We start from the raw sequence: 17,497 nt of genomic DNA, 5'->3' as shown, positions 1-17,497 counted from the left end.
GTAAGTCTGCAATGAACACATTTTTCCCTTAGTGTCAGTATATTCCCACTGCAGGATAACAATGGGATATGATGGGAAGTATAATTCCTTGTACACCAGAGTAGGTGCACGGTGGGTGCAAGGCAACAAAAGGCTGTGAATCAAAAACTTGCTCCTCAGGAAGTGATCATAGCACTGCTCTTTTTCAGACTGTTTATGGACTCTGACCACAAGGTTTTTAGCAAAATCTTCTGTGGTCTAGCCATTCATGAGGTCTGCAATTTGAAGACAATACTGTGATTATTTTTTGATACAGTAACCATAATCTCTACTCCCATCTGTGATCTTCAACCCCCAGTTAGGACAGCTGAGTGTAGTGCATGTGTACTCTTTTATCGAGTAGCTGGGGTGGCACAGTCTCCTCAATCATTTGGGAATTGTTTTTTAATTAATTAACTAATTTTTTTTTTGTGGTTTTAATGCATTGTGTGTAGTATGACATGGTGTTTCTGCAATGCATATGCATTTTTCTTCTCATTTTGCAAAGTAGGAAAACAAAGAAGATTTCAGAAAGAGAACACATACTGGAATTATAAGACATTTAATTCTATAATTTTTGGAAGAATGGAAATGTGAAGAACATAATTTATTTTAGAACTGGAATACTACCTTCTATTAAATAAAAATGTGATTCACATGTAGAACTGGAATATTTATTAAATTTTTCATTTAATTTTCTCTATCAGCATCTTAAAATGGTTTCATGATCTCAGTAATTCAGTACTAAAGAGGATGGTACTGCAAGTGAAATGCTGTCATGTCTGGTAGTGTTCTTCTCTCAGCTGAAACAAACTTTTGGTCTTTCCTATCAAGAGTAATACCCCAGAACATACAGAACAGTTCAGATTCTTGAACATCTCTAGTAGCACCTAATATTTCAAAAATACATTTCTAGTATTCCTAATGTAGCCCACGTGGTCAAGGAAATCTATGTAAATATTATCATGATGAACATGCTACAGAAAGATAGTTCTTTGTTTGAACAAAGATAATAATTTGGTACTATTTAGTACCTCTAAAACTGCAGCGTGCCAAGACAGTGGCCATGAAATCTTAATGCCTTTTTAACAGTTTGAAATACTCAGTAAATTCACAAAACAAAATCATTGTCCTTTTATTTTCCTAATTTGCCCGGTTTGCCACGTCTTTCATCTCCTGCCCCTCTCCCTCACTCCGCAGCTCGGCAGAACCAGCTGCAGACATGCGGACACTTGGCAATGGAGGGAGGAGGAACCACCCTCCCTGGGGGTGTTTAAGGCAAGGCTGGGCTTAGTGCCCTGGTCTAGTTCACCGGGTGCTGTTCGGTTAGGCTGGACTCGATAATCTTTTCTACCCTAACTGATCCTGTGCTTTCAGCCTGACAAAGGCCTTCCCAAACTTATGGCAGCGTAAGAAACCAAGGTTTCTTCCAACTCTCAAAACTCTTTCACTGAAAAGAGCTGTGAAGCACTAGAACAGGCGGCCCAGGGCAGTGGTGGAGTCACCACCCCTGGAATGCCCCACAAGCGTGAGGACGCGGCACTCAGGCACGGTTTTGCGGTGAACACGGGCTTTAAACTCTTCTCCAACGCAACCGCCTCCATGACCGTGAAACTCTTCAGCTCTTGGCCCCCCTCGGGCCGCGGTGCCTGTTGGGAAGTGTAGTCCGTGTCGGGCCCTCCTACTGCCACTTTCTGCGGCTAGGGACTACACTTCCCAAGAGGCACCGCGACCAGGGAGGGACGGAGGCGGAGGCCCGCGCTCTGCGGACCAATGGGCGCGGGCGATGCTGGGAGGTGGCGGCGGGGCGGGCGGGCCGCCGGGGCCGCGGGCAGTGCGGGAATTTCGGAGCGGGAGGAAGGAGCGGCGCCGGGCCCGCTGGCGCAGGAGGTACTTGGAGCCCGCGGCTGCTCGGGGCTGCACATCTTTGGGGATATTTTTTAGGAGGCGAATTTTGGGGCGCTGTTTCGCATCCGCTTCGCCGTACCGAGCATCCCCGGGCCTTCTGGCGGATTGCGGGCGGTTTTCCCCGCTTCCCTCGCGGAGGAGGCCGGTGGTACCGCGGGGCCCGCCCGAGCCTGGTTCCTCCCCAGGGGCAGGGAAGGCGCCTTCCCTTCCCTTCCCTTCCCTTCCCTTCCCTTCCCTTCCCTTCCCTTCCCTTCCCTTCCCTTCCCTTCCCTTCCCTTCCCTTCCCTTCCCTTCCCTTCCCTTCCCTTCCCCGGCCCGGGAGGGAAGCGGGGCAGTGGGCCCGGCTCCCACAGGCACCCCTGAGCTCTGGGGACCCGCCTGTCCCGGCTGTGGCTCTGAAGCTGCCTTCGGTGGCAGCGGCCCAAGTTGTTTTACTTCCTGTTTTTTGGGGTTTTTAGCACTAAAGCCAGGCGGAGGAGCTGAGTAAAAGCTCGGTGCCACTTTAGAGGTTCGTCACCTTCGGGATTGTCTCGGTGTGGCATCACCTTGGCTGGGAGGCATTCCTGAGTTTTGCTTTAGAGTAAACTTTTTTTTTTTTTTTTAACTACAGGCCTACAAATCCCAAAAATCTGAGATTTTTAGGATCAGGGAAGGCCTGGTGGTGTAAGAATTGGGCTAAGCTGGTTTCTGTCATTGGTTGTGGTTTTTCTTCACTTCCTATTTCTTGCTGTTTGCCTTCCTTGTTCGAGCCTTCAACAGTTTCAGACAGGGTGGACTCTGTTGTTCTCTTTGGTTTTCAATTTGTGTTTAAGCACTCTAAGAGCTATAGGCGTTTATTAATTTATAGGGAATCCATGGACCCTTTTTATGGCTAAGAAAAGTACAAAAACTGTTGTGAAGCTTCCTATAATTGTAACTGTGTCAAAGGGCTTGTGCCATCATCTGTAGGAATCAGCTCTCCACTAGATTCTTGGGGTTAATCCCTAAGTGAGGTAGGATTCCTGATGAATTTCAGAGCTGATGATTTCTATACAGTGTGCTAAATTATCAAAAAGCCTTTAAGTGTCTCACTCACATGTGCTAGGTATTTGCAGTTGGTCTGGAGGTGAGGAGATTTGGAGTGACATGATTTGGTACCTTACAGTGCTCACTGTTTTTTATTGCAATAACTGAGTGATGATTAAAATTTTCAACAGAACCTTAAATAACCTTAAACTTAAAAAAAGTAATGTATTATTGAGAAAGCAATTTAAAATTAGTAGCACAGTCATTCCACTTGTAAATGACTGTTTCCTACCTCTGAACAAGCTGCATTCTGAAATATTAAGTCATCTTGGTTTGTTTAGCAGAAAAAGGAAAAAAAAGGCATTTCCTTGCTCAACTATGATGCTGTTGTGGTTGTATATTTCTCAGTAGTTGTCCATCAATGGCATTTATTAATTTTGTCTAAAAATATTTTTTTTTATTTCTTGGGAGAGAACTGTAGTGCCTCTTCTTGTGTGAGTGTCACTAAATGTCCAGTATCTTAATCAGGAACTTAGCTTGGAGAGGTTTTCACAGTCACAGAATGTCTGATTTATGCAAGAAAGTCTTTGTTCACTTTACCTCACCTCAAGTCACCAACACATCAGTTATTTTTTGTGTTGTCCCTCCCTTGAAACAGCTCTACAGCTTTCAGGAGTCTTTAAGTGTCATGTTCTTTCTTCCCTACTCCTTGAGCAAAATTTTAGTTTTGTTTTCTCCTTGTGTTGATTTTTTTTTTTTTTAGGCAGATGTAGCAGACTCTTGCTTTGACTAATGAGCAGTTTTAATGATACACAGATTTCAGGTCTTGCTGGAACTACCTGCTCCTCTAGGAGCACAGGTCACCAGCATGCCTTCTTTGGGCTGACAATGAAAATATGTCCTACTAAGATAAACAACTGTAAAAATTACAATTTCCAGAGAATAAAAGAGGAAGATCAGGAAGCAACCAGTATGACTTGACACATAGCAGAAATTCCTTCAAAATAAATTTGTTTTGTATTCATTTCAGAGTTTTGTTGATAATGAATGGCAACAAGAGTTGAGAAGTGGCTATTCATATTTATTCTAAGAGTTCAAGTATCGCTTAAGTAGCAGTCGTAGCAGGCAACATTTGTAAAGATAACACCACTGATATGCAGACAATTTTGCATCAATAGTGCTATCTCAAGTACAGTGTATTCTGCTTCTTCCAAGATGTTTTGTTAGGTAGAAGCCTTTGTAGTACTAAGAGGCTTCTGGAGAGAGTTTAGACAAATAGACTTCTGTTATTCATACTTCTTAGGAGGAAAATCTTTGTTTTGAGCACATTGTAGCGACATAAAATGCTGCTGTTTACAATCATGCACCTTGAATATTGTTCTTGTCAGGCACCTTCGCTAAGTAGGGTCAGGTCTGACACTTGAATGATAGTACAGTACTTGACATCCATGGCACTCTTTCCAAGGACTTTAGCATGATTGCAGGAACTAATGAATTAAACTTCACAATACCTGTGGATAGAAAATATTTCCTTTGTTGATGGAAAGAAGTATTGAGAAGAAAGTTTAAGATGTTTTTTTGTTTTCTTATGGAGGGATGGTGGTGAATTTTTAGAAGTGATTTTAGGTAGAAGTAGATGGCTTTATTCCAGTTCTGCAGTGTACAGTAGACAGCTCTGTGTCATGTTTGGTGGTGCATAAGTTTCCTGACAAACCCCTTGTGTTTACTGTATTATGATTTGAAAAGCATATAGAATGATAGATTTTGTACTCAATTTTAATTGTCTTTTAAATTTTTTTATCATGTTTTTTTTTCTAGTTCTATCTTTTCATGTGGAAAATTTCTGCTGTGTCCAGGTGTCTTTTAGTGTCAATCACTAGAAGACATTTGAATGGATTTATCCAAGTAAATGTGAAAGCCTGTGCAACCATTGCTTAAATATTTCCTTGGGTAACAGCTTTTTTGCAAGAGATTGAGTGCTGAGCATTGTGCATGCTGCCCATTGCAAGCGATCAGTGTTTGGCACCTATGGCCTGCTGATAGTTTGACCAACTTGTAAGTAGGCACAGTGCCATGTTAACAGATGGGTATGAATGCAGACAGCCAAGAAACCATGTATGTGTATCTAGTGTATTTGTTAAGGGCAGGGTTCCCAGCTGGGGACGTTCAAACTTATGTCCATTTTGAATTTTTGCTTTTATGGATAAAGGGAAGTTGTCGTTAACAATTTTTTTTTTAAATAAATACCTTCAGGCATACAATTATTGACCATGTTAAACAAAATAAGCGGGGGTGTGGAAGAAGAGGAAAGCACCAGCTCTTCCTTTGATACTCTTGAGGAGCTATTTTAAGTAAATTTAATTCCTTTTTAAGCAAGGCTGCTATCAAGAGTCTCACTGTGAATGCCAAAGATGTGGAGTGTATCAATAGGTTTGTTTCACAGGCTTGCTAGCCTTTGTAAGAGAGGCCACAAATTTTCTTTTGTGGGCAACAATCTGTCCAGCATTCAGGCACCTAAGTGCCTCTGTCCGAGTCTTGCTCCAATTATTTGGAGCAATAGTAGTAACTCAGAGATCAAGGGGGTGAAGTCCTTCAAGGCCTCTGCATGGTTCTTATATTGACAATAAGTTATTTCTTAGCCTGAGGACAAATATGCTCATTTTGGGTACATTTTGGGATCCTTTAGATGACAGTGTGTGTGATCTTGTCCCACATCTGAGTCACTGGGCAATGCTGCTGATTTTTGCACTTTCTTGCCTTATCTGAGTCAGCTTTGGGGCTCCAGACTTCTGGTTTATTTCATTAGCACGTCTAATAATTTCAGTCTGCCCTTTGTTTCAATCCATTTCCTGATTCAGATGGCCTGTGAAGCTGCTTAAGGTCTGTAGTGATCTTCCTGGCCTGCTCTTGTTAGTGATATCAACACGTGGGCTTTTCTACCGCTCTGTTCCTTCTGACACTTTGACACCATTTCTTTCTCACTGGTATGGTCTTATCTGAGCTAGCTGGAATTGTCTTTGGTGCTTGAAAGTCTCATTTTTCTCCTGTAGAAAATCTGGAGGAAGGATCTTCCTCCAAGACAGTAAACTATGTATCACCTTGAAGATTAAAAAAAAAAGAAAGACAAAGGGATGTAGAGAGGAGTTTGTTGAAGAGACTATGGATAATGATGTGGGTAGAGCTAGTCTTAAAATTTATGTGCAAAACGTGTCTTGATAGTAGGGAAGAATGTTATTGTATAAAAGTGGAAATATGGAAAAATAATGCAGAATTAAAACATCCTGTTTTGTGATAATGATAAAGCTTGTGCAATGTAGGTATTGGTAAATACCCATATCTTCCTGTGATGTGAGTGTTTCATAAAAGTGTTCTGTTGAAGTTTCTCATTAAGATATAAGTAATGTATTCAGATGTGGTTCCATGACACAAAGATTCTTCACAAATTAAGCAGGACCCTAAAAAGGAAGAACTTTGGACTGGAATGGTACACCTTCTTTTCTGTATTTATGCATGTATTGAGTGACTGATGTCTGGAGACTGCTTGCTGCCAGAGTCCATTGCTCTCTGACTAGGTTCTTTTAGATGTTCCATGTATAAAGGATGTAATATCAAATGTCAAATTTACTTATTTGAAGATAGTGGATGCAATGTTAGATTTCTGATTTAGGAGTGTGATATGAAATATACTGAAAACAATGCAATTGGTAAGATGCACTTGGCAAAATACAGCAATTGCAATACACAGTTCAGTCAGGGTACTGCTGAGATTGTCCTTACGGGTCTCTGTGGTATGTGGTTTTTTTACAGCTAAGAGGAATTCCTCATATTACTGCTGAAGACTTGCAGTTTTCCAATATGCAAGTTTAACTCTAGAAAACTGATGAACTTTATTTCAGAAATTTACTTTTTTCTAAGTTTAGACCTGTGATTTTTTATGAGTGATTGAATGTGATAGATTCAGAGATCTTTTTAGCATGTATTATACAAGGTCTTATAATAAGTTTCTCTTGTGAAGATTTTTGCTGTCAATTTTTTTTGTGATGCCTGGAAAAATTAGTTGTTTCTCACTTTTAATTCATGCCGATGAAACTGCTTACTGCATTTCTTTTCAAGCATCTTTGTAGTAACAAATTAGGGCTTAAACAACCCATTCTTTTTTGTATTTCTAACAGATTTCTATGTAAAATAAGTTGGTTCAACATGTAACCTATTTTTTTAAAATTATTTTTCCTTCCCTTCACTTTCTCTAGGGAAAATGCCAAATAAGAAAACAGCTGGAAAAAGAGCCCCTTCAAAAACGAAACTTGCTGAATTGTTTGGTCTGGGGGAGGTTCTGGCAGACACATCAAGAAAAGAATGGAAATTAGGTGTCCCTGTAGGGGAGGGAGGCTTTGGACGCCTGTACCTTGGTAAGTATAGCTATCTTTGATAATTCTTTAAAATGGAGAGTACATCTTTATCCCTTTTCAAAACAAAAGGTGACCCTAAGTTAGATGTATGAATATAGAATAGTGTCTTCACATGATGATTCCTGCTAGAACCTTAGCTTGGGTCACAGTGTTGGAAAAAAATGACGGAAATAGACAAATGGTCACTTTAAGCACTAGTTTTATGAGTTTCCAGTGGTAGTTCATTCTTTTTAAAAATCAAAATCTTTATTACTTTTTAGCAATGGAAAAGACAGTTTAGTATTTATTTCAGTTTGAATTTTGGTCTGGCTGAAAGACTGGATTTTTGCATCATTGTCTTTATAAGGATGAATTCTGAACTGAAACTGTCAGTGCATATATCTATATAGGCTACTGGTCAGCCAATACTTGGACTGGTTTTAACTTTGGTATTGCTTTTATTTTTTCATTGTCTTGTGAACTTCTGGCATGCCATATACTTTTTTTTAATGTAACCAGTGCTAAAAACAAATCAAAGTGTTGAACTTTACAGTTTAGAGCCTCAGTTTGGGTCTTGTTTTGCAATTCTGTTGCAAGGAAAACTTCTAAAAGTGAAATAGTGTTCCATACTTAGTAGCTCTTTCACTTGGACAGATGAACAGATAAGAGAGGTCTTGAGACTTTTCTGCTTCATTGCCCCTAGTCATTTTTCAACAGTTCTGAAGGGATGAAAGTTAATGTGAACATTGTAATATAGTCTTCCTCATCTTGGGGAAAAGGTTGTGCTGGATTCATACTGGGTTGGAAAACAGGAAAAAAATCTGTCCTGCTTTTAAAATGAACAGACTGCAGCATAAGTGGGTTAATGTGAAAAAAACAGGACCAGTGGGTGGCTTTTTGCCAAAGAAGCTTTCAACTTCTTACTCAGCCTCACTCAATGAACTACTAAATTTACTGGAGCTCCAACTCACTCGAATTCCTGCTTCGTTCAAGCCAAAGCTTGCTCTCTGCTTCCCCATCATTTGCACAAAGCTGTGACCCTGACTGTTCCTGCACTTTGTACTTGCCTGACTTGATGTTCTTCATATCTGTATCTTCTGTCATAAATACCAACAACTTAGTAGCAACAGAAGGTCACTTTTGCATACGTGACGTGGCAGCATGGAATAATTTTTCTTCTTTATGTTCACAAATGTGTATGTTTATAATAGTCCTAGAAAGTAAAAGAATCGCTACTGAATAGGAGCAAGTTACTGGATTAAAAAAAACAAACAATGCCTTCATTTAATAAACAGTCTGTACTCCTCAAAAAGAAGGGAGAATGCAATATCTGTATACAGTAGCCTTCACATATACTGTCATTCTCTTACAGGTGAGGCTAAGGTACTGCTCTATGTTTATGTCAGCACCTAGTTACTTTGTTGTATGTTTGTCCATCCTGCATAACAAGTGAGTGTATGCTGTGTGACAGTTTCCTGCTACTAATGAAAGCTTCCTTTTTAACAGCTGATGTTAATTCTTCAAAGTCGGTTGGCAGTGATGCCCCTTATGTTGCGAAAGTGGTAAGAGAGCATTTGAATCTTTACTTCAAAACTTGATAATATTTGTTCTAGAATAGAATGTGTAATTTGAAACATCTTCTGAAAATAATGCAATTGCAAAGTGCCGTTTAAAATAAAAGCATGGGGATACAAAGGAATGCTGCTGAGAATTGGGACTCCTGTGTATGAGGAACATCATAATAGAACATCAGTGGAATTGAAAAGGATCCGTGAAATGGATCAGATTCTGTTTCATTTGCTTCCTATAAACAACACAGAGATCACCAAATGAATGAAATCTGTGTAGCTTTTGGAGAATTTCTGTGGTTCAGCAGTGGGTCTCTGTGAACTGTTGCTCACCACTGGATATTGATAAACTGACAGATGGGTTGTGACTAGAAACAGCAAAACTTTAATTCCTGTGATCTCCAAAAAGTTTTTTCATAAAAATGTTTTTTCATAAACCACATACATGTTCTAATTTCTATTGAACTAAAATAACACTAATAATTAAAAAATAATTTTTTAAACCTAATGATTAGAGTGAAGAAAAAGCATTGTTGATAGTTTATTTTTGGACCGTAGCAAATAATCAAATTCTTCTTATTGAAATTTTCTTATGGTTTTAGTAAAGAAAAAAGTTATTTACTTGGATATGGCTATTTCTCTTCTTAAGGTATAAAGTATTTTTCTTAAATTTTGCCAGAGTATTTTGTATAGATATGGTAAGATCTTACAAAGTCTTAATAAAAAACAAGGGAATATGGAAACAGTCGTAGTAGATCCAGGCCCTTCATTTTCTTGGTGGTGATTCTGTTCCTGCAATAAAAGTAAATACCAGAGAACTGTACAAGAACTTCACAGTGTAAAGGATTAGTTTTTCAGCGCAGTTCAGAACTGCACTGTTTTAACATTTTATTTATTAAGCTATATGATGATTCTGAAATACCTTGCTGTAGTAGCCAACCACTTTGTGTATACGTTAGTGCTTTTAACATTTGTTCCTGAGCTATAAGGTTAGGTTAAATTAGAGTAAAATACATTTTGGTTACTATGTGCCTTTAATCTTGGTATTTACATCTGCTGACTAAAGAGAAATTCTAGAATACTGGTTTTGATCTGTTCAGACACCCCAAGGTACAGTTTATGATGACCCTCCCTCCGAAATGTTTTCCCTTGCAGAAAAAAGCAGTGCTTGCTAAGCAAATGTCAGACTGCCACACTCTCAACACTGATCTGCTGCTGCTGCCTTAGGTGTTTGTGGGCAGGAATTCCAGACACACCAGGAGCCCCAGCCAGCAGCTATGTGGTGGCCAGCCTGTCCTCTTGAGGGTGGGGGTGTCCATTGTGCATCTGTTTTAGAGGCAGATAGCAGCAGTGGCTTGCCTGGGAGAGGCAGTGGCTTCTAATTACTGGCTTCTGCTGAGTTTGGACTGATCAGGAAGCAGAGCACCATTTAACTTCCATGGAAGAATCTGGTTTGACTTGCTGGGAGAACCATCAGATATGCATTATTTTATGCTCCGTTTAATTGCTATTACGCTCATTTCCTGAGCTTGAAAACCCATCCATCTTCTCTCCACCTTGGGCTCTTAATGTAATAGTTGCCCCAGCTTTTGGGTTGTTCCTGTGCTAGATTCACTTTTTTTTTTGCAGCATTTTGTAAATACCTCCATTACTAATATCCCAGATGGCTACTCAATTTTAATTTGACTTTCATAATTTTGTCTTTATGGCAATAAAGAGTAACCCCAGTCTTTGTGCTGGCTTCACAAATGACCCATAACATATTATGCCTCTACAGTCTGGGATAACACAACTTCGGATAAGAGCCCATTTTCTGATGCCTGGGTGGATTGTAGTTTTTCCATCAGCTGAAGCAAAGTGCTTAACAGCTTTGAACAATTATTAGTGTTTAACAAAATATGTGCTTCTATAGTAACGTTCTTCAAATTAAGCTATTAAAGCAGGATGGAAATTGGCTTAGTCTTTGACATATCCTCATAGTATTGATGTCTGAGCAGTGTGAAATGAATCACAGTTTTTATTAAAAAAGAAATGCTTTTTAACATGTGGACTTTTCAGATGTCATTGTTCAGGAGTGGATGCAGGGTTTAATTACACTTCATTACATTGCTGACTGAAAAAGATCAGAATTCTTAAAACACTGCTTCAAGTTTGCTCGGTTTTGACATGTACTCTGTAATCTTTCATTATGTTATCTTTTTGAATAAGAATTTAATTTCAGTTTTATAAGTCATGTATTTAGAATGATCCTGGGCATAAAGCTGTAGAAATTTGTGCTTGCACTCCTTCTGGACTACTGTGGCAAATATTGGATGCTGTGTAAGCTTTTTTAGCATCATATATGCATTTATTTATCTGTAGGTAGAATTAATGGTATTGTGGGAAAACACCTTCATAGTCCACATAAAGATCTGGTCTATGGTTGAATCATTTATCCATTCTCCAAGTATGAAGAGATAGCAGATTTTTCTTTCTGACCAGAGAAAATGTACCTCAGTGCTGAAAATGTACCTCTTTTCAGCACTGAGGCATAAATATTTTTGGAATAATTTATTATGGATAAATAATGTAAGAACTTTTAATGCCGACTTTTTTTTTTGCTGTATTTTAGTAGGAAAACAACATGGTTGAAATCCATGTAATATATTCTAATAAGTTAGGATAGTAATAGATAATGCTACACAGGATCAAGTGAATAGGTCAGGTAATGTGTGTGTTTGAAATAAATGCAATAGAAAAATTAATCTATTTTACCCTTCTTCCCTGCATATATAATCTCTCTATTGCTAATTTGTTGTCCATTGTGAATAAATAAACTAACTGTGAAAGTAAATTTGCAGGTACCAAATTGTGTCTGTTGGTCACACAAACTGCCTGGTCTTTGGTTTTGGGTTTTTTTCTGGTTCCTCCTCACAAGGAGAGGCCAGAAAGTGCCTTGGCTCCATTGTTTATCAGGGCAGTGCTGCTGGAGAAGATGAGGTGCAGACAGGCAGTGGCTTTGTAATCAAGAGTCCAGGCCTAGGAGTGGTGCCCAGGCTGGGCTATCTGCTCCCAGCACGTCCCGTGTCCCAGCCCAGCAGAGCCCAGCTCTGCATTGCTCCAGGGAGACTGCGCAGCAGTGAGCCTCTCTTAGCTCTGTTACACTCTGCCCTGTAGCAATTGGCTGAATCACTACATCTGTATTTAAAAGTTAAAATTAAACCCATTTAAGATTGGTGTGTATCTAATGTCATGTGATTGTATTATTCTTGAGTTTCTCTGCCAATAATTGCATACGCTTTGTTATTTTTTAAGTGTAGGATATTCTAAAATGGGTATTTTCACATAGAATGAATTTGGATATCTATGAGTAACTAGACAAAAATAAATTGCTTGAGCTCATCTCAAAATCAATTACTCAAAAATTACAAGAATTGAGATAATTTTTTAAAAAACATTTTTCTTTACCGTGTTCTGGAAATGTAGAATCAAGATACTTGCCCATCTACTGTTCTTGCAGTATTTCAAATCTTTAGTGTTTTCATAGGAATTTCTCTCTTGAACTTTACTTGTAATACATGGTTCCCATAGTTTTGTCCCTTGAAAATGGAACTGAAATGTACTAAATACAAGGTATTTCTGAAATTGAAGTAGGTATAGTTCTAATAATTTAGAGAAATTTTGAAATCCTCTGTTATTTTTATCTTGGTCAACTAATGTATGAAGGGAACAAAGTGCCTTAGGTTCAATAAGAATTTAACTTTTGTTAAGGTTTTTTCATTGAATCATTTCAGGTATTATTTTAACATCATTAAAGGCTACTGCAACTGATGCAATCTAGCTATGCTCTGGAGAATCTGAGATAACGTTGCTTAATGTTCTCTGCTAAACTTCTGCCAATAATAGTTAATATTTCTATACATTTCAGTTCATTTCTTGTTCTTTAGTCTTTTGCTGTGGGACAGTATTTTTTGATAACATTAATGTCAAGCCATTTATAATAAATATAGCTTTTTAGAGCTAAATTTCTTTTATAATAAGAAGATGATATAGTGAATTTATCAGCATCAGGTAGAGTATTTGAGGGAGAGTATGTTTTTATAGGGTGAATGCTTCAGCTTTTAATAATTATCAGGCATTAACACAGCAGTTTTTAATGAATTTTAAATTGTCTTAAAGGAACCCAGCCAGAATGGACCTCTTTTTACTGAGTTAAAGTTCTACATGCGAGCTGCTAAGCCAGATGAAAGTAAGCAGTCTATTAAAATGTTTTTAATGACCTACAACCATTTATGAAAATAGAGCTTGTAGAAGTAAAGTAAGGTTGAACTTTGAGAATCTCTTTAGGTAATTTTCAAAATAATTTTTAAATTATTGAAGTGGAATTCAGATATACAGTAAATTCGAGGGTTTTCATAAGAAGTTCTTCGTAGTTCTGTTGGTAGTATTGTCTAAATTTAAACTTGAGTTGCATCCTTGTCCTTACAATGTATATGAGATTAACTTTCCTGTATACTTTGCATATACATTTCCATGAAATAAGCAGCTCACAGGTATGCAGAATCTGTAAGTGATGTGACTACTCCCTTTTTATGTAAGTCTCAACTCATGCAAATTCATGAACTTTATTTGTATTTTCAGTTCAGAAGTGGACTAAGTCCCATAAACTGAAATATTTAGGTGTACCAAGATATTGGGGTTCTGGCTTGCATGAAAGAAATGGAAACAGGTGAATATATCTTTTGTTGACATATATTGGAAGTTATTTCATCAACAAACTTTATCTCTTTTAGCCTAAGTTACTTTACAAGGTGTATTTTCTGCTTATCTTCATGCTGTTAACTTCTGTTACAAATTTTCATGTGCATGGCAAGGTATGTTTAGGGACTATATAGATAGATAAATTTTGTTTGTATTCTGTTTGTTACCCCTATTTGTGTTTGTTACAGTGTTTATAATTGAGATTTCATTTGTTGTGAGCATTGCTGTAAAACAATGATGCTCTTTATGTATATGTGGTTTAGAAGATTTTTATATTGTAATTAAAACAAAGCCAATTTCTAATGTGCAAGTCCTGGAATGATATGACTAAAGTTCTTGTTGTGTGCACTTAAAGTGTATTTTCACTCACAAATATTAACGACTTAGAGTTCTCTCAAATCTCTTCTATTTTCCATAAGGACGGAGCTTTGTCTGGCTTAATATGTGAGCTGGAATAATTGCTAGTCTCATGTTAAATTTGTTTTAAGTCTAGGGATTGTTTTTAGTATTCTTCCATGCCAGGAAAGGTTTTTGTTACTTAGTCTTTAATGCTAATGCCTGCTTATGTAATAGTCCTTGTTTCCTAGTGGCCCTTCTCAAAACAGCTGTGCTGCCGAATGTTGGTAGTTTTCTGGCAGCTTACAGTAGGTCAGGCTGCTTTGTGTGCTCACTGCTTAGAGCAGTCAGTGGGGATGCCTTAGTATGTCAGAAATATCAGTGTTTCAGAAGATCCTCAACTGTAAAACTAACCTAATGTGAAAACAAAATTCATTTTGATAGCAAAAGTAAATGTAGCATTTTTTTAATCCTGCGAATAAAAGTGACTTGCATTCAGTGTTTAGTGCATGAATTTTTTTAATATAACCAGTATGAACTCTCATAGTTCTAGAATTTGGCTATAGCAATGAATATCAGAACACCTCTGGCAAGTGAGAGCTTTTTGTTGTTAACAAAAGGTCAAAAAAGTTTTTAACAGATTTCAGTTAAGGAACGTTGTAAGTGAACATGTTAAATCACTTAGCCATGTATACAATCTAAGAAATGTATTTTGTGAGTAGATGGTGCTTGGTTTTGCCTGTAGTGAGTTACAATAGGGATGCTTTCCTCTGTGAGTGCTTGTTATTTTGTTGCATAACTAGAATATAGAGCAGTTCTTTTGATGGATGAACATTTGAGTAGCTGATGTGAAAAAGGTAAGAATTGATGTACAGTGTTAAAAAAATGCTGTATTCCAAGTATTCCCCACAGTTTCTTTTGAGAGAGATGTATTCAATCACTAGTTAGTACAGTTAACAGGAAAATAAAAAATTTTCCCTAAGTGTGATTCAGTATCTTTGCTGGTTTTTTGGCTTTGATTTTTTTTTTCCTCTTTGAATTTAGCTATCGATTTATGATAATGGACCGATTTGGCAGAGATCTTCAGAAGATGTATGAAGAGAATGCAAAGCAGTTTTCCCATAAAACTGTACTACAATTAGGCCTGAGAATAGTAAGTTTAAAAAATACATTTTGTTTTCTCAATCTGTCTGCCCTGTGTAAATGTCTCGGTTCAGTCCCACTTTTGTGCCGAGTCCCGGTCCTCTGGTGGGCAGACCTGGGTACTGCATTTACATGATTTTTGTTTTGTTAGCTTGATATTCTGGAATATGTCCATGAGCATGAATATGTGCATGGAGACATCAAGGCCTCAAACCTCCTTCTGAGTTACAAGAACCCTAATCAGGTATTTATGATGCATTTTACTCCTCATGTTTTAAACCTTTAATTTGACAACAATGAAAGCGTTTTGAACCTGTGAAATCTAGCAGAAGCTAATTTTTAAGAATGTATATGGTAACATTATTTCTGCTTGACATTTATATCTAGTTAATATTCTATGATTTTTTTAATGCATTTTGCTGGACAGTTATCAATTGACTATTTGGCCTAAATACTATTCTAGAGAAATTCTTGAGATTAAAAAAAATTGACTCACAAAGAAGTATTTGCATGTGGAAGCCTAAAATTATGTAGCACACTGGTAAATTATGTTTGCCTGTCTGCATTGTTACCTCTTTGCTTTGTTGAAGAAATCTATCAGATAAGTGTTCTGTTACTTAGAAAAATTGGTCTTTAAAATGTTGATTGTTCCACTTGATTTATGGAAGTCTTTCATTTTTCTGCATTTTAAACTCTTTACTATTCAAACAATGCGTATTAGAGTTTCAAATTATGGATTTGTTCTTGCTCAAATGTGAAAGATGTAAAATAGTAAGTACTTTCAGTTCTCTTAGAGTAATTATGTTGTTAGTGAGAAGTAGTAGTATGCAGTATTGTTCAAATGGGTCAACTGACTTTAAAGAGGGTAGCACAGTGAATGTGCTATAACTCTATGGACATTACTTCTTATTTGGTTGTTACTTGGGTTTGTTTGTCTTTTTTAAAATCTCATTTTACTGGTAATAACTATTGTACTGTACTTGCCTTCTGTAGCAGCAAGAAATGACTTCCAGATCAGACTGCTTTGTGGAAAACAATGAAACCTAACTGACACATTGTTTTCAAATCATATGTGTTAAGATTAATAAAGTACTGAAAATCATTCACAGTTGAACAACTTGCCATTCGTAATATTTTCAAAGGAGTTATGAGAATGGTTGGGAGTTGCATTTATTATTTGTGTATTTTTTTTGTATTTAGAGTTCTTTAACCTTCAAATGCTTTGTGGGAATTACTAGGTGTACTTGGTGGATTATGGACTTGCCTACCGATACTGTCCTGATGGAGTTCACAAAGTATATAAAGAGGATCCTAAAAGGTGCCATGATGGAACTATGGAATATACCAGTATTGATGCACACAAGGGTGTGGGTAAGGATGTAAAACTTTGCAAGAGGCATTTGCATATCCTTTTTATAAATAAAAGACTTGAAAAAACTCAGTGCAACAAATAAACAAATCAGGTTTCTGATTCTAAAAAAATGCTTTTCCTTTTTTTTTTTTTTCTTTATGTGCTATGCTGGCATTTTTCTTTTTTTCTATCTACTAACTTTTACTAATTGTATTTTTAATGTAACTTTCTTAAGAGCTTCTTAATTTATAAAGATAAGAGGTTCAGCATATTGCTTTTTATTAACCAAGTAGAAATAGAATAGTGCTTCTGAGATTTTGATAGAAAAATAGGTCCTAGTTTTAGGAGAAAAGTAGTTGCTGTTATCAATGTGAAGATATTTTTCATCTTAACTCAAAAAAACTTAATTAATTAATTATGCCTATAGTCACTGAACATCAAAAAACAAGCAGTGAGAAAAGGTTGAATATGTAAAGGACAGGTTTATGACTGATTAATCATTGAGGATTTATAGTGAATGTCAACTTCTTTTTCTTGCTTCTTAAATTTTGCTTTATTAGCATGAGAGTGTTTTCTGCAAAAATAACAGTTGTTGAAAATTATTGTATACTTGAGGATACTTAAAGCTGAACATAACCAAAGACAACTTGATCTGCCGATTTATATTTCTAGTGTAGTCTGTGGTCATTGTATATGTGAATTGTTTTTTTATGGTTGCTTATTTCTAGAGGGTTTTTTTTGTGAAGGCTTTGGGATCTGATCTCATATGGTCCTTTGTTCAGTTTTCAGACCACGTAAAATAATTCAGCATTGTAGAGTATTTTTGGGGGAGGTGGGGCTTCAGCACTTTTACCTTTTTATAGATGAAGGGAAGTAAAAACTATTTTGAACTGAAAGTCAATCATTTCACTAGCTTGTTCTATTTTTTTCCACAACCTGAGTACTTAAAAAGCTTCCCAAATTGGGATAACTGCAGCATGTCATGTCTTTGAATAGAAGAAGTTGATAAAGGGCTTGAAAAAGAAGTGATCCTTCCAGAT

At 37.2% G+C, this 17,497-nt stretch overlaps 1 protein-coding gene across 3 annotated transcripts in view; it reads left to right on the top strand.

The window, feature by feature from the left end:
- The window catches only part of VRK1 (VRK serine/threonine kinase 1), a 46,390-nt gene that overhangs the window by 13,825 nt on the left and 15,068 nt on the right, over positions 1-17,497 (top strand). Inside the window, exons 1-8 of one of the 3 annotated variants that reach the window (XM_064423438.1) lie at positions 1,806-1,908; positions 7,182-7,340; positions 8,826-8,881; positions 13,046-13,115; positions 13,508-13,595; positions 15,008-15,116; positions 15,258-15,350; positions 16,345-16,477. In XM_064423438.1, coding sequence (XP_064279508.1) covers positions 7,187-7,340; positions 8,826-8,881; positions 13,046-13,115; positions 13,508-13,595; positions 15,008-15,116; positions 15,258-15,350; positions 16,345-16,477 — 703 coding nt within the window. In that variant the 5' untranslated portion in view covers positions 1,806-1,908; positions 7,182-7,186. Of the gene's footprint in view, positions 1-1,805; positions 1,909-2,369; positions 2,435-7,181; positions 7,341-8,825; positions 8,882-13,045; positions 13,116-13,507; positions 13,596-15,007; positions 15,117-15,257; positions 15,351-16,344; positions 16,478-17,497 lie in introns of those variants that run through there. The other 2 variants (XM_064423439.1, XM_064423440.1) reach the window with 2 other exon arrangements.

Source organism: Passer domesticus, chromosome 6 (genome assembly GCF_036417665.1).
Source record: "Passer domesticus isolate bPasDom1 chromosome 6, bPasDom1.hap1, whole genome shotgun sequence".
Classification (NCBI taxonomy): Eukaryota; Metazoa; Chordata; class Aves; order Passeriformes; family Passeridae; genus Passer; species Passer domesticus.
The sequence above is the reverse complement of the archived record's forward strand: the minus strand, read 5'-3'. Positions and strand labels throughout refer to the sequence as shown.